Source organism: Sinohyriopsis cumingii, chromosome 4 (assembly GCF_028554795.1).
Source record: "Sinohyriopsis cumingii isolate HCF-2022 chromosome 4, ASM2855479v2, whole genome shotgun sequence".
Lineage (NCBI taxonomy): Eukaryota > Metazoa > Mollusca > Bivalvia > Unionida > Unionidae > Sinohyriopsis > Sinohyriopsis cumingii.
In genome coordinates this window covers 9169019-9197016 of record NC_142964.1, presented here as the reverse complement: position 1 = coordinate 9197016, position 27998 = coordinate 9169019, and the positions used below count along the sequence as shown (strand labels likewise).

The 27998-nt window shown below is 34.5% G+C and overlaps 1 protein-coding gene across 1 annotated transcript; it reads left to right on the top strand.

Moving 5' to 3' along the window:
- Window positions 1–13: 13 nt before the first annotated feature.
- On the top strand, window positions 14–27998 carry LOC149800595 (ubiquitin-conjugating enzyme E2 R2-like). The gene is made up of 5 exons (XM_089954574.1): window positions 14–311; window positions 4976–5062; window positions 7694–7791; window positions 14321–14455; window positions 19740–27998. The coding sequence occupies exons 1-5, from the start codon at window positions 135–137 to the stop codon at window positions 19948–19950; spliced, it is 708 nt and encodes a 235-aa protein (XP_089810700.1). The 5' UTR covers window positions 14–134; the 3' UTR covers window positions 19951–27998.

Sequence of the window (27998 nt, the reverse complement as noted above, 5' to 3'; positions counted from 1 at the left end):
GACGTCATAGAAGTGTTCGCCATATTGAGTTGGGTTAGAAACAAAAAGAGCTTCTTCTACGCTTCTAATATCTAATTTTCTTCTTCATCAGGAAACTAGTCCACATAATATCTGATACAATAGAGATTCAAAGAATGGCTCAAAGCCCAACAAGCTCGGCCGTAAAGGCCTTGCAGCTAGAACTTAAGAAACTGAATGAAGAACCAGTGGAAGGTTTTCAAGTGAAGTTGACAAACGATGACAACCTTTTTGAGTGGGAAGTTGCAATATTTGGACCTCCAAGCACTCTTTACGAAGGAGGATATTTTAAGGTTTAAATATATTTTCACTCATATTAGGTTTTTGACCAACAGTCAGTGCTACGTCTGATACATTCCTATTGAATATTATATCCAGAAGGTATGGTGTGCATTGCTTGACGTTTTCTTTGTTTACATTCAGAATGATGTCATTATAGCCAGTGAGGTCCATCACAGGTAGAGTTTATTGGATTGCACATTTGTGTTTACATCCTGGGTGATGTCATCATCATCAGTAGGGTCCATCGCAGCTCTTTAAATGTTATGATTGGCCCTGGACACTAGTCTCTCATCCCCCATTAGTCCTACAATGTACAATGTATCACATGTTATTCATGTTTTAATGCTACGTCTTATTGCCTAAATAACAGCCTTGTGTAGCATGTTCTGATGTTGATTGTCATCACAGAATGAGTAGTCAAAGTTTCAGGAATATCTCACATTTGGCAGCCCATATCAACATTCTTGCACAAATTTATGTGTAATTAATATACTTACAGTGCTGTCTTTATCCTGATGGAATCAAAATCATACACTAGCAAATGAATGCATTTTCATGTTCCATTGACAGACATTTAAATTTGTTGAAATGTGATGTTAGTTGAAGTATACTGAACAATAGATTTCAAGCACATTTTACATAAACATCCACTTTCACTAATTTAAACCGTATTCAGAATTAATGTATCTTTTATTCTATGCGAAATAATGTGCATCTGTTTGTGTTCTTGAGTCATGACTCCAAAATTATTCAAATTAGTTGCACTAACACAATAAGTAATTGTGTATGTGACTGACAGAAGCAGGGAATTCACTTTATATGATACTGATGTCATTGAAAATTACGTTTTTTATTTCCTAAAGGTCAGATTTATTCCTGTTTAAAATATATTTTTGTAAGATTTATTCCGTTAGATTTTTTTTAGTTGGTGATGGTTTTCAGCAAAGCAAATTCCAAAGTAGTTAATAAATCTGGACTTCATTTATCTTGATATTTTTCTACCTGGAAATAGTTCAGAGGGAATGGAATTGCTAAACGTTAATTTGCTAGGTTTGTCATCATATTGATATAAAGAATACAAACTGATATCTCGAGGTTTATATAGTAAACTAATAAAATTCAGTCGTTTTTCATATAATATTTCACATTTGCTAAAAAAAAAAAAAAAATTGATCCTTGATGTTGCTTTTCTTACTGAAATGAAGCCTTATACTATCCAGAGATGAAATTGATCAACTTTATTTGTTATATGTAATTGTTAAACAACAAAGAATTAATGACATGCTTAATTTATTAGCCATGTTGTGTCATAAGTGTGGACAATTTTATCCCAATGTATTTATTTATTAATACCATTATCAGCGATTAGCAAAAACACACATTGTTTATACAGTTGCTGATTACAATATGGTCATGCTATTTTAAGATTTTCCACACAAATGGTCACATGATCAGTTTATAACTTCAGTGTTTGAGTAACTTTGATCTATTAGTCATTCCATTTGATTCCACACACATTCCAGTATTGTCTCTTTTAGTTCATTCTCTCAGCTGAAGTACAAATACGCTATTGTTTCAATATAACAATAGAAATGTACTAATTTATAATGGCTATTGGGGGAAAAAGCATACAAAAATGGAAATGTTTGCTAAAACAAATAGATACTTTCATTTTTTTAAATTAGAAGGCCCTGTTGAAACCTACATCTGCATTCCTCAGCTACCATTACATTTCAACCAACTGAAATGTATGCCAATGGAACATGAAAATGCGTCCATTTGCTAGTGTCAGATTTTGATTCAAACACAATAAAGACAGCAAAGGAAGTATATCAATGACATTTAAATATGTGGAGGAATGTTGATATTTGTTGCCAAGTATGATCTAGTCCTAAAAATTTGACTTTGTTCTCATGTCGGTAGAGTTGGGAACATGCTCCACAAGGCATTTGTTTAGGCATTAGAACCCATCACCCTCCAAACGAAAATATCAGATGATGCATCTTAGGTTGTGGGACTAATCCCCTACTAGATCAACAAGTATTTCTTTTTTCTGACAATACTGGTGGCGGAGACCAATGTTGCTTGGCATTATTTATGCTGGAGTTTTCAGCCCAAATAGTGTTGAACTATCAGCCACTCGCAAGTAATAAATTTGTTTTGACTAACTTTTGTATGTGTATGGCAAGAAAAAAACAACCTTCTTTTGACCTATGGCATTAAATCTTTGAGAATAGTCATTTTTTTACTATTAATTCCTGTCAGAACAGAATACCTATGTATGCATCAGTTATTGACCTGAAATTTAAAATTACTAACACGAGTGGAAGACAGCATCACCCCAAGGTAAGAGTAATGTCGGCTCTATCCCATGCATTAGTCAGTTCCTAGTGATGTTATCCTCAGTAGACAGCCTCCACATGTTACTATTACCTTGGAGTGATGCTGCCTTCCAAACCAGCAATTTAAAATTTCAGGTCAACAACCATTAAATACACAGAGGAAGAAGAGGGATTTAACTTACCATCCACATACAATGGTCAGTCAAAATAAATTTATTATTAGCAAGTGGCCAATAGTCTGACACTATTTTGGCTGAAAAACTCCAGCACAAATGGTCCCAAGCAAAGTTCGTCTCTGCCACCTGCAATGTCAGAAAAAAAAGCAGAGAACTACATGTTGGTTTAGTCCTTCAGATGCTGCAAAACTTATATCTGGGTAATGGACACACAAATCTCACAACAACCTTTGATTTCAGTAACAACTTTCCTTAATTCCTTCAGAGACTTTGACTTGATGGAGGGGATGGGGGTATTTTTATTTGATATGTTTCAGGTTGTTTTTTTTCACCCATGCAAAAACCCTGTTTTGACCCCACCTAATGAAGCTAATTCCAGTCAAGTATTCTGTTTAAATTGTACAAACACATACCACATTTGGCCTACAAACTTGGCCGGGGTTCAAACCGATGACCTCCTGCATCCGAGGCAGATGCTCTAACCAATAGACCATCAGAACGATCTTAAAGGAAAACAGAAAAGAATGTAAGATGTTTTATTGCTTGAAATGAAAACAGGATATTGTCATTTCTTTTTCTTTCCATTTTCTTGGAAAATTTGTCAATTTTAAATGGAATAAAGTGAATTAATATAGAAAAGAAAGTACATGTATAATCTCTTCCTTGAGTTCTACAGGCTTGACACAAAATTAAAGAATGGCACAGTAGAGGCAATGAAAATTGTTATAGTTGTAACATAACAGTTATAGTTACCAGTACCATGGTTATCAAATGCCTTAATTTTTCATTTGTTTATTGTAATTTTAACTATTTAGCATTGAATGAGCAATAGCAATCTGATGACATGTATTTTGGTGACAAAATAATATATGCATAATTTTGCAAAGTATTATATTGGCGTTCCTAGTTTTAAGGCTTGGACCGCAACATTGTTCCAAGGAAGAATACCTTGACTGAAGTTTTAATAATGCTTTGGAGAACCCTGATACCTTTTGAGATGGTAGTGGAAATGACAAATATTAATACACTACCAGTAGACTCCATTAGCAAAGGGTAGTTGGGAAACAAAAAAGCATAGTGGCACTGTTACTTGGCATATCGGTGTGTTCCAAAGCTTTACAGGTTGAAATGATGGCATGTCAGGACCAGGATGGAAGATGGTCTTAGGGAGAACAGAAGTTCTGTTTCTTAATGGTATCACCCGAAAAGGTGAGTAGTATGTTATTGATTAATGCTGTAAAATGTTTAGAAAATTCTACTGGGTACGCATTAATCCAATGATCGGTTACCAGATACCCAATTGAAAGGAAGTTGTATTAAATGGGTACAAACCAGAAGTTGTCTTTTTTTTTTTAAATTCACAGTAACTGATAAATATCACTTCCAAATGGCATCTGCTACAAAGTCCAAGAATTCATCCTCATTGTCTGAGGCTAAAAAATGTTTCCAATCAGCTGACCATCCCTGTTTTTCACTGGTGACCCAAGCACCTTTTTTCCCAGGGTAACTTTTTTTATATTAAAATTTTTTTATTTATTTGTGGAAATGCTTAGCATGTTTTATGTACTCATCATTATAATATTATATATAACAATTTACAAAAGAAAAAATTGGCAACTTATAACCATGGTGAGTGCTGCCTTTGCAAGCACTGGCAGAAAACTATATGGTAAATGGATACCCTGTGGCTAATTTTATTACCCAGGTGATTATGAATGAGCAGGTTCCAAAATACCCTGGTACCCATTGACAGCTTCACTATTGATTACATAAACAGATAATGAGTAGTTGACACCTGTGGATTAATTGGCCTTACTGATAGCAGTAATCCAACTTCAGATTATCTGGAAATAATTTGAGTAACGTGCTGTAAGTACCCAGAAGGCCAATTTATTGGTAAGATATTTATTGTTGGAACATATATAAAATTTCATTGTTGTTTGGTAGCCAGAATGGATTTTCACATTGGAAAAAAAAATGGTTGTGTGGCATTCATTTTTAGTAGTCCCATGCAGAGGAGTTTTCTAAACATGTTCAGCTTTGAACTGGACTGACTGCTAATGGCATCAAGAGGGTGGGTAGAAAAGTATTAAAAACGTTCTGTTGTAATATATTGTGCAAGTAAGATATTTAATGCTTATTTTATTCTAATTACAGGCTCATATGAAATTTCCACATGATTATCCATACTCACCTCCAACTGTCCGTTTTCTGACCAGAATGTGGCACCCAAATGTTTATGAGGTACATTTTATTAGTCCCTAATAATTCCAGCATGATCATACATAACTTATTATACTATGCCCAAGATAAGTAAAGATATTTCTTCATTTGTAAAATTATGTCAGCCATAATAGTTTCACATTATTATGTAAAGCACTAGTTCAGGATGTTGATTAGAGAGCCATTGTGAATTTCTGTTATAGATTCCTCATTTTGTTTGAAAATGACTTGACTATTGGCTGACTATGAGCAAGAAGAGCAAAGCTAATCATTTGCTTATTAGCTCACCTGCCTGTAATGCTAAGTGAGCCTGTGGTATTGCTCTGCATCTTATGTCATTTGTCTGGATGTCAATAATTGCTTATTGCTACTCTCCAGTGCATGTTTCTAATTCAGTTTCAATCCAACTTGGAATTTACATATTATCATGGTAATTTGATTTTGGTTGCTAAATAAGTTGTCATCATCAGAACTTAGGATCATTACAAGATGTGAAATGTAAAGTCATGGTCAGGATTTTCTAATGCTGACAACAAGGCATAATCATGCAATCAAGATTGAATTGCATCGTGGAACAGAGGTCTTGCTAGGATTTTAAAACTAGGAGTCCAGAACTCCTATTTTGGGAAAAATAGGAGTCCCACCAGCAAAAGTTAAAGTCCCCTCCCGGAAGCATATTGGACATACCTGAAGTAGCTAAATTTCCAGATGAGAACTACTAGTGGTTTGCCATTGAATTTAATTTTCTAAATTATGTCAGGCCAAAGAAAGGTCTTATTCCATGCACCAAGCTAGGCGTCACTCACTTTCTTACATCTGTCTACTGTTCCATGCAAACTATCAGTTCTAGCAACTTTAGCACTCTTCTGAATCTCATTACAGTCTTCATCAATTTGCCATTTAACCCCAAAATATTTATCCAGATTTGCAACAGCTGTTTGTCGAAGTCTCAATGTATCTAGATTTTGAGGTCACATGCACTATGTATTTGCCTACACTTGGAAACAAACACAAGAATGAAAGCTAAAGTTGTTCATTTGATGTACTCTTATAATGATCATATGTACATCACTGGGTTTTTCTGCCTCTGAATTCAGTCATTGTAAATATCAGCACATTTTCCCACCACTCAGCAACTAGTCGAAGTCTTTGAACTTGCCGCCCAGCCATTGTGTCAGTTGAATCACTCTGAAAGTATCTTCTGGGGCCAGGTGGAGAATTGGTATGAAAATGACAGCATTATTTTGACAGTTGTTTACAACATGATGCTTGCCAAGGATCTCACTGGCTGTGCCTATTACTGCCGTGTTGAAGGTTGTAATCAAGGAGTCTAGGTTTATTTCTTCAGCATCCAGAATTGTGAGTGGTACAAATTTGCTGCCTGCAATTCTTTGATCTTTAAGTTTTTAAGTTCAATCCTGATCTTAACCTGTCTTGGCTTCTTGATTTTCCTCAGATGGAGTTTGATAGTCATCATCAGCAAGTCATGGTTGCTTCCTATGTCAGCTCCTGGGAAGCTATGTGGTATGGCAATGTTAATAAATAATGCTGGACCAAAAGTGCTTCCTCACCAAAGTGTTGTTAATATTTTGTGATATTTTTCATCTGGGCTGTGCCAAGTCCATGTTCTAGATGGGATGTGAGGGCCAAAGGCATTTGTTAGCACTAGGTTGTTGTTGGTGGCAAAGTATTCGAGTATTGCAGGGCTTGTCTATACATAGAATAAGAGCATCTTATAAACTCAAATTTCTTTAACTTAAAACTCTATGATGATAATTTAAGCCTCCAGTAATTGAATCCTTTCAAATATATGTGGGTTTTGCACTTTATGCAGATGACCACTATTATCATATCTGAGCATATATTTTTGGCACATATACAACAGTATTGCAACCATATGATTACTAAAACATGTAAATTAATTATTAGTACTAAACTATCAATGGACAGAATAACAGCAAAACTGAAAATTTAGAGTCTCTATATACTCTCATGCCAGTCCAAAATGGTGGACCTTGTGACATACAAACTGACAACAGCAAAGACTTAAAATAGTATCAGTGCCATTGTGACTCTAGCCATGGTCATTCAGACACAAATGTGAACATGTAACGAAAAAAACTCCACTCATCTCCTTAAGATTCTTTAAAAAAGACTAACAAAAACTACTGATGTTTGGTAGTCTTTAATTTAGCTTTGATGTATGGCTAATTTTCCTTTTTACAAATAATTATGAGAACATGAATTTAGCAAAAAGAGCAACATTGTTTTTTTTGCTCAAAACAGGACTTTAGAACCTGTATCTGTTGCTAGTTCAATCAACACAGAGCATTCAGATTTATATTACGCTAATTTAAACTGCTGCAGGTTTTAGGATGTAAATGTGTTGCGATTATTGTTTGTTGTGGTTATTGTAAAATAATGCACAAGTGGTGTTGGAAATCTGGGGTTTTGCCAGTTTATGTTCACTTTGATTACACCAGAAGATCAAGTGATGAAGGACAGGAATGTGAGAAATAGGTGTCACTTAGGTAAGGGCATTGTCACCAGCAGTTTACAATGAGTTGTTTTGTTCCACAGAACCATTGCCTTGTTCAAATGATATTTGCTGTTGCACTGAAGTTTTAATGTTTTCAAAATTCTTTTCTCTAGAATGGTGATGTATGTATTTCTATACTGCACCCTCCAGTGGATGATCCCCAAAGTGGGGAGTTGCCCTCAGAGAGATGGAATCCTACACAAAACGTCAGGTAACACTGATATAAAGTGATGGAATGATTATGTTGTACATCATAATATAACAATGAATGTACTTTGTAGTTTGATTTAAATTCAGTACTTAGACTTGCTGCCCAAATGGGTGTTATGCAGTTAAAAAAATCTGTGGAAACTGTAGGGTGTGGCAATTTTCAAAATGAGATGTTAGCCCAAAGAACCAGGTGACCCAGATTAAATTCATTCAACTAGAGAAGGGGTTGTAACTGTTTATTTATTAAATGTTAATTTAGATATATATCTGGTACCTTCGGCCTGAAATAAAGGTAAAAGTACAGTAGCCTACTATGCTTTTCTTCTGAAACAATTCCAAGTTTAATTACTGTCACTAACCCAGATAGATAATTTCTGATGGTACAAAAGATTTGAAAATAAACTAACATGCATATTCTTGATTTTCTGAATGTTATGTGCAGACCACATTTCATTTCATGCATAGATAACATTGTCATATATATTCTCATTTAGACTTGCATTATTTCAACACAGTATTTTTATTTTCATCTTCATAGACTAAAGATCATGATTCAGTAATGGCTACAATTGTCAGCTGTTTGCTAATTGTGTTCAGTTCAAAGTTAAGTTACATTAGACAAAGCAATATATTAAAAAAATTATATAGTGTATATCTATTATAAAACATCATGTTGTTGAGGACCGCTTCAGTGGCCTAGTGGTTACAGCATCCACCTCAGATTCAGGAGGTCATGGGTTTGAACCCAGGCCGAGTCATACCAAGGACATGAAAATGGTGCTGACAGCTGCCTCGCTTGGCGCTCAGCATTAAGAGGTAAGCAATATAACTGAAAAATTGTTAAAGCTGTGTTAAAAATCCATTTCCACACACTTCAGTCAGTCACATCTGCCTGTATTACTCCAGGTTGGGCGATCCAGACAGGTCACTCATCTGCAGTTCACAAGTTGGCCAGACTATTGTTGTTGAGTAATACTGGCAGTCTTTTCTTAAAGGATTGAAATTGTGTTGTGTGACCATAGTTCACTTTTAGTAAATTGTAGTGGGGGTAAGTGAGTTTTTAAAAAGTGTATTCAGACCAGCCAATACATGGTTTTTTAGCTCTGTTGGTACTAGATGACAAGTGCACATGGGATGACCTGTTGTCGGTTGTTTGTCCATTGGTAAAAGTTTGTTGTTGCTTCTTTTCCTAAACTACTTGGAGAGTTGCCATGGAACTAGCCACACACATTCATCCAAAGATCTTGTTTCTAAATGAAAATGGTGCTGCTCAGACATTCATTGTGACCACCACAGCAAGCACGTTTGAAAATCATGTTTAACAAATCCAGAATGGATGGTCATATCAACTCATGTCCTGAACAGGAAATCACATTGTAATGGTCTTTTCACTAAAAGACTTCCTATTATGTCTACTCTGTCATAAATCAAAATGGTTTCCCTTGGAAATCCCGAATAGACACCACATGGCCATCTTTAAAGTCTTAGTGCTACTCAACTAATTGCATTAACATAGACTGCTCCGGTAGTCTAAGTGGTCAGAGCATCCACCTCAGATGTGGGAGGTAGTGGGTTTGAATACCAGCTGAGTCATACCAGAGACATAAAAATGGTACTAACAGCTGCCTTGCTTGGCACTCATCATTAAGCGGTTAGTGTTAGGATGGTCTGACTGGTGTTAGGATAATGTGACTGGGCAGGACATAATGCTACATGTCTGTGGTATGATGCCCCAGTGTTAGACATACTATAAATTGCCACACTGCAGACATGGTAGTGATATGACTGGAAAATTGTTAAAGCTTTATTAAATATTCAAATCACACACACACACACATGGGGTTTTCATGGAAGACTTTATGATGTTTAGTCCTAAATAAAAATGATGCTGTTATGATGTCCACCACATCTGATGAAGGCCACCACAGCAATCATCTTAAAAAATCTTGTCCCTATTTTGCCTCCAAAACAAAAAACTGTATCAACGTGGGGTTTCCACCAGAAGACATGTCTAGTTGATCCTAAATGAAAATAGTTCTGGTTGGACATCCACTATGACTGCTTATGCCCATTGTATTCTTACTTGAAAGTGTATGTTTGGATGGAGATACATGCAGTGTATTTTGGCCCTATGACTTTTAAAGAGCATATTCTATTTGATATTTTAACTAATAGATATAATATGATTATGGTCTTGTAAGTCGGTAAAATGCTTAATGAACTTCCACTTAATTTTTGTTTTACTTTCAGAAAGTTCTGATAAAATGGCAATCAAAACGTTTTCTAAATTACTTTCAAGCAATCCTCTTACATTGAGCAAAGGTACATCTAATTTCATACCATATTGGTCATCCTAATTGCATTGCTGCTGATTAAACTTTACTCAGATTATTCATAGGCAACACAATGAATCATTAATGTTGATACATGACCGAACTAGACCCGTCTTTCCAACTGAAACAACACAACCAAGAACTGTATTCATAGAAAGAAGGATTTTCTTAATATAACAACTCACTTTTTAGCTTCATTACAACCATTGATTGATAGGTTGCAAATTTATTGGCTTATTATTTGGCTATATACTTATAAAAACATCATGCATTGGTTAAATAGTATTTGCTTCACTGCTTTTTTCATATTTTCAAATAAAAATGCTAGAAAACAACCTCAACCTTACAAAGTTGCAGTGTTTTCTGAATTCCGCAACATAGCATTGTTCCCTACATTTTTACCTACATGAGTACATTTTTAGGCTAAATCTTCTGTCACATAAAATTTAGAATTTGCTTTCTAGGAATTGTAAATTTTCCTTAATCTATGTGCTGAATTATTTATGACAACAGACAGCCTAATGAAGTAGCATTTCCTAGACACAGCGATGTCTGCCATCTAGGTTCACTTATAGTTTCAAACCGTTTTGTAAAGAAAATAAAACACTGAAGTTAAAATTAGAAAGTGCTTTTTGCCATTTCTTAAAAAGCAGATTACTGTTTTACACATTGATGTTTAAGTATTGAAACAAGTTATATTTTCATCATCTAATGGTGGGCCTAATTTGTGGAAATCGAGCAGCAATAACTTGCTTGGGAAAGAGTTAATGGTAGGTAATTGCACTATTAAAACAGTGCATTAGTTTGTCGGTTCAGTTGGTATCAACACTGCATACAATTCATTTTCCTTGGACCTAAACACTATACTGTCAGAACTTCCTGGCTACAAAGAGGCATAAAGTCATAAACTACCTAACTCATTGTGTGTGTAGAAGAAATTACAGGGTGATGTCATGTTTGCTTTCCCAACAGAAAAAGATAAAGTTTACATTTTTATGCAACTTAGTCACCCTTTTTGCCTGGTAGCATAACCCCTTCCACTATTCGAATGTAGCATGTCTTGTATAGAACAGATCAGAGGTGAAGTGCCGATCATGTATTTGATTAATACCAGACTTATCTCGTGTATACATCCAGAAGGTGAGCCTTGACCAGAATGCATACCATGACAGTGGAACATATTTTTGCAGTGTGTTAAATTAACTTTCAGTTGTATGGGCATGTTGATTGTTACAGCTGTTTTTATATTCTGCTTTTTGAAATAAAAATGTAAAAAGACTTCCAAAGTTACTCAGGCAAAAATCTTCTGGTTCACTTTTCTTCAGCTAGCATTAGAAGAATTGTAACTGGTTTAACTGAAGAAAATGCTAACTTGCATGGGTCAGTTTCAAGCCCAGGTGTGTTTATTTCCATCATGTGAGACAGAGTTATTTTGACATGAACTGCATGAAAAAACTGTACAAGGATCTAGCACTCCAAGAAAATTCTTGGACTTTATAAGGGAATGGGGTTTTGCAACAAATTTTAATGATGTTTTAAGGATCTTACATGTTTTACCTTCATCATTATTTTAGATACATTATATAAAACTTTAGCATCTTTATGAATTTCATTCGATTTTCTTGTACCAATCAGTTACAAAAGCTATGAGTCAAATGTATAAATGTATATTATTGGGTGTGACTAAAGTATCCTATATAATGTTGATTTTGGCAGGTAAAACAAGTTAAAATTGTTGATAACAACAAGAGCAGTATTGCATTGGTCAAGGTTAGCTAAAGTTGTCAAGTAGCCTAATCCTGATAACTGTACAACTTGAAGATAGGTTACTATTGTATTGTATTCTGTCTCTATATGTCAACCTTGAGGTCAAAATGCATTTGGTCAGAGTCCACTTTTTATTAAATATTTATGAGTCGGTATACCAGCATTGAATGTTCATTGTGCCACTTTGAGCATTACACCAAGTTTTTCTTAGGAAAAGGCTTCACATCCATAGCAGCACAATTCTAACTGTTGGCAGTACCTACTCTGTTGATTACGTTATGGTTAGTTCTGTTTTGGGTTAGTTTCTAAAACAAGTCCAGAACGTTGATATACATGTTTGATGTGCCCCATTACACATAGTTGTAAAGATGACACTACTCACCCCTAACATTAGTGACTGTATGTAGTGAGTACACAATCCCTGTGGTGTGAGGACATTGGTGCATGATCTCTCCAGTAGATTTTTTTATAGAGGTTGTTTAAAAAAAAAATTAAATGTTTTGGACTTAACCAATTTTTTGTAAAGTTTTAGAAACTAACAAAAGAAAGTTTGTTATATTGGTAGCTTATTAAATATTGTTATATATTAGCCATTATTTTAATGTAATCTTGATACTACCATAATTAAAATTAATTACAGTATATGAAAGTGGCATGATAAACCTTGTACAAGATAGTTTTCAGTACTCTAATCATGCAGATGCTTAATGTATTTTGTACCATTGATGATCCTGGTTATTATATCTCCTGTCTTGATCTTTCAAAGAGGGAGATATGTTGGTTTTGTGCTTTCTATCCATCTGTCCAGGACACTTTTGTTTTAAGCAAGGTAGCTGAAAACTACTGAAGCAAACTGGACCAAACTTGCTATATAGATATCTTGGGTGAGTCACAAGTATTAGTTAGGTTCTGGTAATTGTGATCATATTTTTCAATTTTGTTTAAAATACCTTTTATACTTATGAGTACAAATGCAAACTGTACAAACCCAGATCTGCCATCACATAATGCATCATCAGATTAGTATCTGTGGTTTATTTTAGGAGTAATCAGTAGAACAAACAGCATAGACCCTGATATGCAGGTGCATTATGCTACAGCAGATCAGGATCTTAGTTGTTTGCAGAGTGACTCGACTTATAAGTGAGTATATATGGTAGCTTTTTGCAATGTATGTGCATGTTAGTGACTTGATATGGTTTTCTTGTAATTTCAGAATTTTCCCAACATTTCTGAATTATTTTGACTTTAAAGTCTTTTTATCTGCAGTGTATTTGTACAAACATATATTTTTCTTTGGTTCCAGATTTTAGCCTTTTGATCTCTCGTTTTGGATAAATGTGAAACTTAACCTAATTTCCTTCTGTAAAGTAAGAGTTACGGAATGAGATCAGTTATGGTGGAAAGGGAGGGGGTATATTTTTGCTTTTCAAAGTAAATCAGATGTTGCTCTCATGATTTGTGACCGACCATTTTAAATTCTTGAATTTAAAAAGCTGATGACAAGAACATTTCTAACCTTGTTAATTCCTTATTATTTCTTCCTCCATGACAATATGTAGTTATGGTGAGTATTAAAAAAATAAGCACATTTATCATGTATATTTCACAAATGATGTGTATATGTAGTTAGATTTGTTAGCTATACTTGTTTCTAATGAAATAGTTTCTTTGTTTAATGCATTGTTAAATGTCAGATTCAGGTTGGCTGTGATGTTAGAGTTTTAAAACAGAAGCAACTTTTGATTTAAAGAATTTGTGTTTTCTTTAACAGAATGTTGATTACATTCAATGAGAGTCTTTTCAAAAATAAATTTCATACTGGAAAGACATGGAATATTTTTTTGTGTCAAAAGGTGAGAAGCCTTTGCAACTACTTTCTTTTCCTCTTTAGAGAATATATCTGCCTTCCATATTTAATTCATTCTGTTTTTCGTCCATGTCATTTTCTCCTCCTCCTTTTCTCTGTGGCTGTTTGCACAGTATGATTGTAAATTTGCCTACAATGTACAAATATGAGTGTATTGTGAAGCACTGTGGAGTTTCCAGTGAAAAAAAAAAAAACACCTCTTAAAGAAAATTCCAAACCACAGCAAGTAATGTTCAAGCAAAATTTAGCTTATTTAAAATAATTTTCTGCCCAGTGGAATAAAATATGTTACTTGTGTTTAAAGCATTTGATTCGTTAATTTTGGAACTTTTTTTCCTCATTGTTATATTATGGCTTTCACATGTATTGCATTCTCAGCACTGGCAAAGCTAGAATCAGAAAATTCATGCAAATCTGTTTCCACTTCATGCGTACAATAGAAGGAGCAAAGTGGAAACACTTTATTAGTGACAAATGGCAAACCGTCATGGCAGCCATCTTGAAAATCTTCTTGTAAAGAAGGATACACACCTTGACGTGTTTTTCATTTGTTTTTGCAGAACTATACTTCTCAGCATCATTTCATTGTTAAATGAGCCTAACACATTCTCACCAGCAAATGTTGACGCTTCAGTTATGTTCAGGAAATGGAGGGAGTCCAAAGGAAAAGACAAAGAATATGAAAATATTATTCGGTAAGCTTATAAAGCACATTGTACAGAATTGTAAGTTACATTTTCAGTGGGTTATGAAATTTAATTGATGATTTGAAGGCTTAGCCTTTCTTCCATAAGCTATGTACAAGATTTGGATCCAGCAATTTACAGTTTCATCTTATCTCCCAAGAAGGTTTCAGCTTCTGAAACCTTTTCTCATTGAAATGTACATGTACATTTTTACCTTTACTGGTTATAAACCATGAAAGCTAAATGGATGGCCTGATATATGCTATTCATACATTAGCACAAGTTTATTATCAGTACTCTAGCTAAATATCTTGGAGGATTGCCGTACAAATTGACACATTTATCCCATGTTCTAGTTGGTTGTAAATGAAAATGGTGCTGCTCAGACATCTTGAAAATCTTGTTAAAACTATTAGTATTTCTCCTGAATGAATGGTCATAAAAGAATGAGATTTTCAGTGCAAGACTCCTTTAGTTGGTTGTAAGTGAGTATGGTGCCAATCAGACCTCCAATATTGTCTCCAGAATGAGATCTTTAAACCTTGTTATCACTGCTGGTCACATTGATATATTTTGCGGTCACCAAACTACTTCTTATATTGTCTGGTTGGACCTAAATGGACATGGTGCCAATATGATATCCACCACAGGAGCCATCATCTATACATTGGGTTTTCACCAACAGACTAATTAGTATGTCTTGCTGGCCCGAAATTTAAATGTTAAGTCTGATATCCAATATGTCCACTATGTGGCCATCTTGAAAATTTTGCTATTGCTATTCTTAAATTGAAAGTCATTTTGACAAGGGGTTTTCATCAGAAGAGTACTTACAGTGTCTCTTTGGCCTTTAATGAAAATGATACACAATGACCCTCAGTATGGCCACCAGATTGGTCATCTTAAAGTAGTATTGTCTCAGCTTGACCCAGAAGGAAGACCATATCAAGATAGGGTTTTCACCAAAAGGCTTTATATGATCCCTAGTTGGTTGTCAATGAAAATGGCACCAACTGTACCTCCAGTATGTCTACCATGATGACCATCTTAAAAATAGTATTGTCACTGTAACCACCATGTTGAAAATTGCCATACAGAGTTTTTATAGCTGAAACCAGGTGTTTTCATGTCCTCTAGACACATTTATAGTTTTGCTTTCTTAAAAATCTACTGGTATATAACTGACATTGAATCTTGGATAATCAGTCACTGGAATATCCAACTCATAAGCAGATATCCACTTTTTGGCAAAAAAATGTCACAGTGTGAAACTTAGATGCAGGTCCTATAGAACCAAATCAGGCTCTTGGTTCCTCTTACGGCACTAAGGTCTGTTTTTCTCCTACAGTACAGTAGATTGTATCATAACAAGCTGGCATTTCCATCGTCGTTGTTGTTTTAGGGTTTAACGCCATTTTTCAGCACACGATAGGCTAGACATGGCGACCAGTATTAATGGTGGAGGAAGAACCTGGGAAAACCCCGGAAAGAACCACCGACCCACGAGAAGCTACTGGCAAGCTTTCTCACATACCCACATAGGCTGAATCCGAGACTCGAACCCACGCAGACAGAGGTGAGATGGCAGTGATCTGTAACGGAGAGCGCTTTAGACCACTCGGCCACTCGGAGCCCCATTTTTCCATCGTGGCTCAAAGGCTTTCTTGTGACCTTAAAAATATGGGGTAATGGGGAACCTGATCTTTATGTAACTATGATTATTTCTGTAAATTAGGTTTATCTTCTCTTAACATGTTTGTCATTGTCATAGAATTATGTTATGGCGGGTAGAGATATGTTTAACCTTTACAAACAATCTCATTTTATTTTCCTGAGGATCCACCGAGAGCCGAACTTCTATTGAGATCTGACCAGTGACCAAATAAAAACATAATATTGCTAAACATTTGAGGAAAATTATTCACCTTTTTTAAATATTTTAGCTTGTCGAACCAACCCTACATGTCAGTGCAAACACTGTTGTATCATTTCCATTTAAAGGGATAGTCTTTCCTAATATTTATTGCATGCCATAAGGTTACAACCCAATGTACGTATTGGTCATGAAGACTAGGGTTGAAAGGATATATCTCTACTCTATATTGATATGATTCATGATACACAGCCTACTGTACACATTATTATCATGTTATTGATACACATACAATTTGATGGTCGTTTCATCTTTAGAAGGTCTCTCGTTGGTGGTTGGTGTCATTTTTTGTTTTGTTTTGACATATTGTATTTATTTTGAACAGACTACAGATAGACGTAGACTTTTCATTGGTTTATGCGCCATTCTCATCCTTGACAAGATAAAATAAATACTTCAAACAGATCACCTGTTAGGTATCTGACTTTTATTCAACCTTTTTAGGCCATATCAGGATACTCCTTTTGATAGGTGCATGCACTGCATGAATGTTTTTAAAACATCTTATTACCATATTAAAATTTGGAAGTCAGTTTAGTGCTACCCTCATGCAAAGGGGTTTTATTTAGATGCCCAAATGATGGAGTGGAGATGACCAACAACCAGATCCTTCACACTGTACTTCCTGCAAATGCAGAGCAACTGCTGTGGCCAACTTGTTTCAGGCACTGAAATAATAAATTGTTGACAACACCTACTACCCATCTACAGATTAAAAAGTTTACTCTAACTCATGTGGGTTGGCTTCTGTCCCTTGTCAGTTCTCAGCAAAATTGTATTTATCCCATTGGCATTCTCAGTTGTTGATTACGTATATCAGGTTAAAAGGAGACATTAACACACAAGTTCATCATGTATGATTTATGTATTTTACTTATCATTTGATGGCCACTTTTGCATGAAATTTCTTCAGCAAAGCATTGCCTCTAAATTGACTTACTTAGGATAGCAGCACTTTCTGTGTCACGCAGAGAATGTGCAAGTTAGTTCTGATTGTTGGTTATTAACAAACGCAAGACTTGGACAAACAATAACCACCAATCCAAATTAGATGTGACACACCTGAAGTATAGTCATCAAATTTGATGCAAGTAGAAAAGATCTAAAGCAAGAGGTACTTCACATTACTAGAAAAGTATGTAAATCATACATGGGGTACAAATCTGGAATGTCTTCTTTATGCTGATATATGTTATCAGTGGCTGAGCATATTGACAGAATAGAATAATCATCATGGAATTGACAAGGTTGGGACATGGCGGCATATTTCAAACCACACAAGTTAGCCACCTGGTGTTTATTAATTTGTAGAAGAGGAGCAGGTGTTGTCAGTAGTTTTTCTTCTACTGACAGAATGAGTGCATGTTCCTGCCATGGCTGTATCAAAAGAATTCTCAGATTAAAGAATGAAATTGCAAATGACTAATAATTAGTCACAACTGTAGAAGATTAAAGTACCTTATTTGTTGGCCTATAAGTCTATGTGGAGTATAGGTTGAATGAGCAAATTTGGCAAATTTTCCATCCTCTGTCTATATATAAGTCAATGCTGAGTATAAGATGAGGCCAGCTCAACACCTTGGTTTCATCTTTTTCACTTTTTTTCCTCACAGCATCGCAGATTTGATCCTGTCTGTTACTTTGTAACCTATCCAATCTGGATCAATAAATGTAACTAATTTGCTTCACACAAAGTATTTTAAATGTATTATGTACTTTTAGCTACATATAAAGATGCTGACCTGAAAATTTATTGAGTTACAGATATGATTAAATTCGCAATGCTGTGTGGAATTAAACTATAATAACTTTCGGTTTCATAAATATTAAAAGTATCAATATATGCTATTTCAGATTACCAGCAATAGGGATATTGCATCATTGATTGCTAAGATGCTTTTTCCATATGGGGAGGGGATACAGAGAGAGAGGCATATTTATTCCATTGCACTTTTCTTCTAGCACTTATCATAAAAATAAAATGGCCAGATATATATATATATATATATATATATATGAGAGGGAGAGATTCCAGGTACTTGTGGGTTTTTTCTTCACCTTATTGCCCCTGTTTAGCTGAAGCTTTTGTCAAAGAGAGAAAAAATTAATAAATTAAATTGTAAATGTAAACTATGAAAATAAATACCATGCTCCTTCAGGGTTTGAATATTCACAATAGTTATATCCATATAGATTCCATTTACTACATTAAGTCCCAAGAATGACCATTTTGCATGATGTTTAATTTTCTTTGGAAATATAACAACCTCTCTGTTCCCAACAAATAAGATCAATTTTTTCAAGTGCATGTTCTTTTCCTGTACTTAGGCGGCAATTGTTTTTGATCTTTGCTCATGCTACGTGTTACTTTAAATTGTTGTCAGTCCTATCGACAAGTTCAAAAAGATATCACTGGTTGAGAAATTTACACGTGTAACACCTGGCATTTCCTTCCATTATATGGTACCCATGGTTAGCCTCATTTCCCTATTGGTATCCTCACTAATCTGATCTGGTCTGCCAAATCATGACCTCACACAGGTGTTAAATTTGGAAATCCAGACTAGAATTGTAGCATATTTAATTAGCATTTATATACGACTACAAAGCCACGTGATTCGTGAACAGTGGAAGCAATAACAAAAACTAGAAGGAATTGCTTACCTAGTGGTATTAATTGATAATGTAATATGCTACTGCACTTTTGTACAAGAGTATGATCACAGTCATCAAGTAAGTGAACAATAAAAGATTACCGTACAATCATAAATACATCTCTCTCTCTCTCTCTCTCTCTCTCTCATAGTGGGGCATAATTTTTATTTGATAATGAGGTGCAGTAAGAAAATTGTAATGCAATATCTGTCTCTGTCATGGTTATTCATCTTATAACCTTTCAATTCTAATGCACCCGTATCAAATTTAAACAATCTATATTACAAACAACGTATATTAATAATGCATGCTGCTTTAGTGCAATTACATCTTGTATAAGTTAATTTTAATACTAACAACCATTTTGTTGTTTCAAATCCTCAATGTGAAGTCCCATATTTTTCATACACGATCTCTTCCCCAAAATGAAATATGTTTTGACACATTATTTTTTTTTTTTTTGGAGAATTTTTTCTGTACAAAAAATTATGTGACACGATAAAGTGATTTGGATGACAAAATCCATGTATAAGTTGATTCGGAGTAAAAGATGAAGCTAAGATTTTCTGGTCAATTAGTATTGTCTTATAGGCAAGCAAATATTGTAACTATAGGTTAAGTATCATTTTGTATCAAATCTTCACTTCTTGTATCGATATGGGCTATTACTACTTTGAGACTTAAAACTAATCATTAATGTTTTAGAAAACAAGTTCAAGCTACAAAAGAGGATGCAGAAAAGGATGGTGTAAAGGTTCCCACCACGCTGCAGGAATACTGTATTAAAACTCCTTCAAAATCCACTGAACAAAACATAGAAGTGGATTACTATGACTATGGCGATGATATAGATGATGAGGATGAGGAGGATATATATGTGGATGATGATGATGATTCAGGAAATGAGGAATCATGATATTCATGATCTGATCTGCAGTTGTTTTTGTGTTTTTTTTTTTCAGAAATAATTGTTGTTGACGGAATACTACATTTACCCACATCCAGCTTCACTGCTGCCATACTTTTCTTTTTCAGAAAAATTATGACAAAAAAATATATTTGTGCTGTTAAAAGTAAATTAATATATATAACATATATAACTTTGATGGCAGGAGTTTATTGATAGGATGTGGTATTTCATATTCTAAAATCAGGTCTATTTTAATTACCTGTTTGATTCAGCACTATGCATTTCATGAAAAGTCTATTATTTGATTCATTTTGAAAAAAAATCATAAGATTTGTCTTGAATCTTGTAATCGGTTGTTTTTGAAAAATGTCAGATCAATCTCTTCATTGAATATGCAGGTCAGGAATAAGACTTGACACATTTTATGTGACAGTTACGTGGTTATTGCAGAGAAATCAGATCTAGATTGAGGACAGATATTTCCTTCGTAATAATTAAGAAGCTACCTTGACTGGTTCAGATTTATATCAGGGCAGATGTGTGATATGAATATGTGTAGATTAAAACATGAATATGTGTAGATTAAAACATATGGATACATCATGGTTAATTACTCACAGATTTACAATATATATACAGTAAAAAATAATTTATTATCCTAATTTCAACAGACATGAAATGAATTTAACTTTGCATTTGAAAACAAATACATTTTGGGGATTTTTGCAAGAATGCGTTCATGAGGTTAAATTATTATAGTTATGTAGACATGTACTTGTAAATAAACTGTCATACATGAAAGATTTATTTTTGCTGAATATCGCTTCTCTAACTCTCTAACTTCCTTCAGGATGTTGGAATTGTGGAATTGATATCCTATTGCATACATTTCCTGGATATATCGGGTGATCATTGTTATTAGTATATTTGATATTGTGCATACTTGTTGGGAAGTTGGGTTAAATGGAGCATCATGAACCATCCACCATAATTTACACAAAATCTTCATTATTGTACACTTCTGTTGATTCTGTGCAGGAAAAGAAAAAGTGGCAGATTTTTTTGTCACTATATTTTGCCAAGAGTGCAATAAAATAGTGCTATATATGATTCCAGAATTACCTAACTGTTTTGTTATCTAGCATCTTTTCTGCACATTATCATATACATATTTTAGACATTTCTTTATATCATGTTCGGTCCCAGTTTTATTCTGTTTTGCTTGACACACAAATTTTGAAACTTACCTTCTAGCAAGGAAGGGAGAAAAAAACCCAACAGACCTCTTAGAGATGGAATTAGCATCAAAACTAGGAACACAGTAAGAAGAATGTTTGGTTTTAATTGGGGATTTTTTTGGTCGCAGCAACGAAAGTAGGCAACACAAGTTGGTTTTTAGTGATGAGACAGTTGGAGTCATGTGCCTTGCCCAAGGACATGGCACAGTTGCTGACCCAGGCCTGCACCCTTTTGGTTTGCAAGTTTGACATGCTGACCTCTGTGCTACCATAGCTTCTTACAACAGAATGACCTCGAAACATACAATGTTATACGAGATTTGGAAGTCATTCATCAGAGATAGCTAGTTAATATGTCTGGTAATGTTATTAATCAAGTGATTTAAACTACATTTGGTTGTAAATTCTAATAATTATGTATGTGAGCTATTTTAAGCTTTACAGGTCATGGGTAAGTACAGCATATGGAATGGTTTCTCAACCATCATCTATACATTAGCACAAGTTTGTTATCTCATCTGCTGAAAAACCTCTTGAAGGATAGCCATGAGACTTCACACACACACACACATTTATCCCATGATTTAGTTGGTTCTAAATAAGAATGGTGCCAAAGAGACATCCAGTATGGCCGCAAGATCAGATCTCTTGAAATTCATGTTAACCCTACTCCTGAATGGATGGTAATATCATCTTGGGGTTTGCACTAAGAGATGTCTCTGATATCTGGTTATTCCTAAATGAAAATTGTGCCAATCTGACATCTAGTAAGGCCACTATTGCAGCCATATTGAAAATCTCTTGAACCAATAGTTTTATTGACATGGAGGTTCTCACCAGAAGACTTTTTATGTGGTCTGGTGGGTCCTAAATTAAAATAGTGCTGATCAGATTCTGGGGGTGCCACAGCAGCCATTATCGTTTCTCATTGTTGCTTTTCAATAAAATACATTTTATGCTGTATAGTTGTTCGTAAGTGCAGATGGTGCCAATCTAACACCCATTATGGCCACCATGGCAGTCATCTTGAAAATCTTGTTATTGCTACTCCTCCTGAATTTCAGAGTCATGTTAATATGGGCTTTTCACCAGAAAATTTCTAATGTTGGCTAGATGGTCCTAAAAGAAATCGGTTCAAATCTGATTCTGGTATGACCGCTATTTCAGTCATCTTTTAGTAGCTACTCTTAATAATTGCAAAATCATATTGGCATGGGGTATCACCAGATGACTTCCTATGATGTTTTCTTGGTCCTAGATTAAAATGGTACCACTCATACATCTAGTATGACTGTTAACTATCATATTAAGATTATTGTTATGGCTACTCCTGTATGAATGGTCATATCAACACAGGGCCTTTACTAAAGGTCTTAATCTGATGTATAGATGGTGCTAAATGAAAATGGTGCAGCTCAGAACTCTAATATGGTGACAATAAAGGCCATCTGGGGAATCGTATCACTACTTCACCTCGATGGCTGCTCATATTGACATTGTATTTTCACCAGAAGACTTCTTTTGGTGCACATCAGATGCCCAATATGGCCACCGTGGCAACCAAATTGAAAAATGTTATTGTAGTACCTACATGGAAAGTCGTATCATCATGAGGTTTTCACAAGAAGACTTTTTATAATGTCCTATTGGTATATAATTATAATGGTGCTGATCTGACATAAACTTTTGCCTGCGTGGTTTTCACCAGAAGAGTTTTTGTGGTGTCTAGTCGGTCCTAAAGGAAATTGATCTCCTATATGGCCACCAGGGTCGCAATCTTGAAAATATTTTTATTTCCACTCCACCCAGATAGATGGTTTAATCAACAGAGTTTTCAACAGAAGACTTCTTATAATACCCATTTGGTCCTAAATGGTGCCATTTGTAATGCAATAATGCTGTCATAGTGTCTGTCACTCCTATCCCTGAATAGATGGTCATACTGACTTCTAGTGATGTGTACTAAAAGAAAATAGTCCCAACCTGACAAATCTTGTTATTGCTGAAAAATATCAAAGATGGTTTCAACAAATGGCATTTAAAAGGAACAAATTGTCTTGAATCTGGGGGGAAAAAATTCACCCAGTAAAGCATCAATCCCTTTGAGGAACTCTTGTTATGTTGTAAACACAGTATACCTGAATAATATTAACAATTCTATCTATTCACAAATTAATGACTTGGAAAGCTTGGTTTGGTAGGACGGCATCACCTTTTTTATCGTTAATTGTCTATGACAAAATCAATGGGGTGTTCATGTTGCACCACTTGTGCTGTGATGTGTTTTGCACCATTGACTGAGACAACATTTGCAAGTTTCAGCTGGTTACTGTTTTGGTGCAGGAATCCTTCAAAAAGTGCAACATGCACTTATCTGAAATATGGATATAATCAACTACTCAAATGGCACTTATCTGAAATATGGATATAATCACTCATAGCAGTCATTATATTGAAAACTACTCAAATGGAAAGTTCATATAGTGTTTCAAAACAGGAATTATTGCTTTTGATAATATAATATATATTAGCTTATTTACTGTCAGCTGCAGATAATAAAACTGTTTACTGATGCTTAAGTGGCATTTAAATTAGTTAATTGAAGATGAACTACTGGAAGATAATTACTTTTGTTTGTTTTCTCAATTTGGAGTGCTAAAATCGACCAGCACATGAACACAAAAAGAGAGCACATATATGAACCAAGCTTATATTACCAGCACTTCTAAATAGAACCTTGTAAGTCTGAATAGTTTTTAATGATGCTAACAAATGTGGTTTACTCCTGTCAGTCACTTTGTCTTTTTGTATGTCTGGTTAAGTTTAGTGTTAAAATCAGTTTTAATCAACATTGTGACAGTTTTGTTTGCTTTATTAAAACTTAGGAGTGGTGAGAAAAACCAGATGAAGATGAGATTTAGTGGAATTTGTGGCTAATTTTAAATTATTTTTTTATAAACGTTTTTTTACCTACCTGGCCAAATTTAAATAATCTCAGCCTCCATAAAGACCACAGTTACCATAAAACACTTTGATATATAATATAGACTGTTATATGAAATTAAATTTAACATTATGTTTTTGTTTGAGTAACAACATTTACATTGCAGATTTACCTTGAAATGAACATTTTAACATTTTGTCCGATCAGGGGTGCAGTTCTTGTTTATAAATGCTGTGTATATCATCAGGAACCAATTGGGGTTAATGCTGTGAAATCTCAGGGCTGAAGCTTCAGTGAACTGAAATTTCCTTGAAAATTAATTTTTTTTTCTTCAGATCTTGATTTGTCCTACACTCAGTCAGAAAAAATTGGTAAACTAGAACCTTCTAAAAATTAAAATTATATTTGGAATTTTCAATCTGTAGATAAGTTACTTTACATGTTTCTCATGTTCAAATGATTGAGGGAAAATATGTTAAACTACATCAGTTTTGGCACCAAGGTTTGACTAATGAGGGTCCATTTATTTATTTATTTCCACTTTAGAGCAAATACAGTATAGGCTTTGCTGATTTCCATAATTGCTATGTACGGTCAGAAAAAATTGAAATCAGAGAAAGAACCCAGCATAAAGTTAGTATCTAGAGAATGCTAATCAGTCAGATTGTGTCAGTTACAAGACTTACCATTTTCCTTTGGAATCATTGAGAGTTATTCTTCTCCATGGAGTACATGTATATTTGTTTTGAAACAGTTTTAGATAAAGTAATGATGTCATCTGTTAGTATCAATTCAAAATTCCCAGTTGCCCCAGGGCTCCATATGCTTCATTTATCAGACCCTGGCTGCATTAAAAATTGGTGTCTGAAATTGATGCTTCAGGGTTCAACTTCCTAGCAAGCATGTATGTAAATATATGCTATCATTCATATACATCATCCAGCTGATATGAAACTTTCTGTTTTGTATTTTTGTTTTGTTTGTATGTTGTTTATTCAATTGGCATGTCATGTTCTGATTGTGTGATTGTTTGCAGTAGTTTTTCTAATGTGGCATTCGAATGAAGCTTCGAAATATTCAGAAAGTTTTTCAGAATTATTGTTAAAATTGTAAGAAATTTGTCATCAGTATTTTCTTTGAAAATATATATGTGAAAAGGCCAATGATTTCTGTTTATAATTGTCTGAAACAACAGTGAAAGAGGGTTTGTTCAGCACAGTAAATCAAAAAATGTTTGCACACTTGACAGGGATATTAAATTGATAAGAATAATTTTGACAGTAAAATCTGTAGGCTGTTTAGTCTGTGTTCTGTTCATGAAAGATTTCGTTAAAAAATGTGCTATGTTCACGGACTACTAATTCTTCAGAATTTAGGTTGTCTGCGTTTGCAATTTCAGCACTCTGCATCTTGAAATGATATGATCATAACATTATGTTCCCATTGAGATGTCACAATTTGTTATGATGTATTATGTCACTGTGAACTCTGGAAAATAATATTGGATGCAACATGATGTGGTTGCAGCTTTAATGGAGAATACAAATTCTTATAAAGTTTTAATACACTAACAGTCCTGGGAAAGAAAATTTAAAAGTAAATTAAAAGTAAAAAAACACTTTTTGAAAGCTTAAATGATTACCAACTGACATAAATTTGCCGTACAGGCTTTCAGTTGTGGAAAACCTATCTGATTTAAATAATTATGGCATGCTAAAAAAGTGCTCATCAACACGTACCTTTCTTTGTGTGTTATATATGAGGAATCTGATCATCAACCAGCACAAATTTGATGAATATTTTAGTGCTTACTCAGCTGTTATATTTTGGACAATTAATGATGAGGTATTTTTTCAATACCCTTCTATGTAATGACCCATTCCTGAGTATGGATATTCAGTACCCTTCTATATGATGACCCATACTTGAGTATAGATATTCAGTACCCTTCTATATAATGACCCATACTTGAGTATAGATAGTCAGTACCCTTCTGTGTAATGACCCATACTTGAGTATATTCAGTACCCTTCTATGTGATGACCCATACTTGAGTATAGATAGTCAGTACCCTTCTATATAATGTCCCATACTTGAGTATAGATATTCAGTACCCTTCTATGTAATGACCCATACGTGAGTATAGATATTCAGTACCCTTCTATGTAATGACCCATACCTGAGTATAGATATTCAATACCCTTCTATGTAATGACCCATACTTGAGTATAGATAGTCAGTACCCTTCTATATAATGACCCATACTTGAGTATAGATATTCAGTACCATTCTATGCAGTGACCCATACTTGGGGACAGATATCCGGTTACTTTAACTGAACTTTGTTAAAAGATCATATATATGCCCACCATAAGGTGGGGCTTACCATCTTGTATTGTCCCATCCATCTGTTTCCTATTTCATGTGTGCACAGTAGCTTGAGTTCTCCACATTTACTATTACGGAACTTTAGAAATAGCTTGCATTTATAGTTAGGAAGAAGCCTATCGATTTGTGCATAAAAAAGTTAGAGTCACAGTAACTGACAAGAAAAATGGTATCTGCTTAATGACATTGGTTCTACATCACAGACCTAGAATAAACATTTTGGTTGGCTTTCACTTTGGGTACTCTTGATTTTGGGGTCAAAAGGTCTTGGTCACAATTATTCAAAGGTAAAAATGGTTTCTGCATAATAATTTTAGTTCTGCATTACTAACCTGGACTTATTGTTATGGATGGCCTTCACCGGGAGTAAGATAGAAGCTTATCAAGTTTTGGATCATATGTTCAAATTACAAATAGATTCTGCAAAAATATTTTCAGTTCTTAACAACGTACCTTCACCAAAGTTTGTGAATTGCTTGTACTATGGGTTAGAAAGAAGTCTATTGATTTTGGACTGAAATCATTCAAGATCAAGGTCATAGTGGCTGAAAGAAGAAAATAGTTTTTGAATATCTTTAGTTTTAGACAGTACAACGCACCTTGATCAAATATTTTGGAGAGCATGCGCTTCAGGCATTTAAAAGGCCTGTTGATTTAGGGTCATAATGTCAAAGGTCATGGTCATTTTTATGAAAGAAAAATGGGTTTTTAATAATAACCTTTGTTTTAAGTTAAGTTCCTTTACATACTTAGTGACTTGCATTTAGGGTAAGAAAGAAACCTTTAGATTTTGGGGTAAGTCTGTTAAGAAAATAATGTTCCCTGCACATTAAATTAGTTCAATACTCCATACTTTGACCAAAGGTTGAGGACATATAAACCCTTTGGGCAATAATCTCAAGAATCAATCATATCCTACTAGCACATACATAGACGACTGTTAAACATGGGATGAGTATTTAAATTACCATCTATGGTACCCATGTTTTATAAAGTCAGATACTCCAGCATTTGACAAGCGGTCAGCCTTAATAATACTAAAATATTTTCTCAACTGTACTGTAACATACCACATGTACTCGCTTATAAGTCAAGTGGAACTGCAAACAACAAAGATCCTGATCTCATGTATCATAATGTGCCTGCAAATCAGAGTCTATGTTGATAGTTCTACTGATCACTCCTAACAAACTGCACAGATCCAGGTCTGTTGGAGCATTATGCAATGGCAGATTTGGGTCTGTGCAGTTTGCAGTAGGGATTGACCTACCGGTGAGTATATTTTGTAATTGTTGTTATTAACACATTTTGATCTTTTGAGCAATTTTGTTAATTCTGTTGCCTAGACAACATTGGGTCTTTTTTATATGCAGATTATAGTGAAGGGTACAGAACTTGTGTGATAAAAATGTATGTATCGTTTATAATAAGTTTTCCTCTGCACTTGGTGATGAATTTTTATGAAATAAAATCACTTTATAGCA

Excerpts from the sequence above, each read along its gene's own strand:
- LOC149800595 (XM_089954574.1), top strand. The coding sequence starts at position 135 with ATGGCTCAAAGCCCAACAAGCTCGGCCGTAAAGGCCTTGCAGCTAGAA. Across the intron at positions 312-4,975 it reads ACGAAGGAGGATATTTTAAG|GCTCATATGAAATTTCCACA; the intron begins GTTTAAATATAT and ends TTCTAATTACAG. Across the intron at positions 5,063-7,693 it reads GGCACCCAAATGTTTATGAG|AATGGTGATGTATGTATTTC; the intron begins GTACATTTTATT and ends TCTTTTCTCTAG.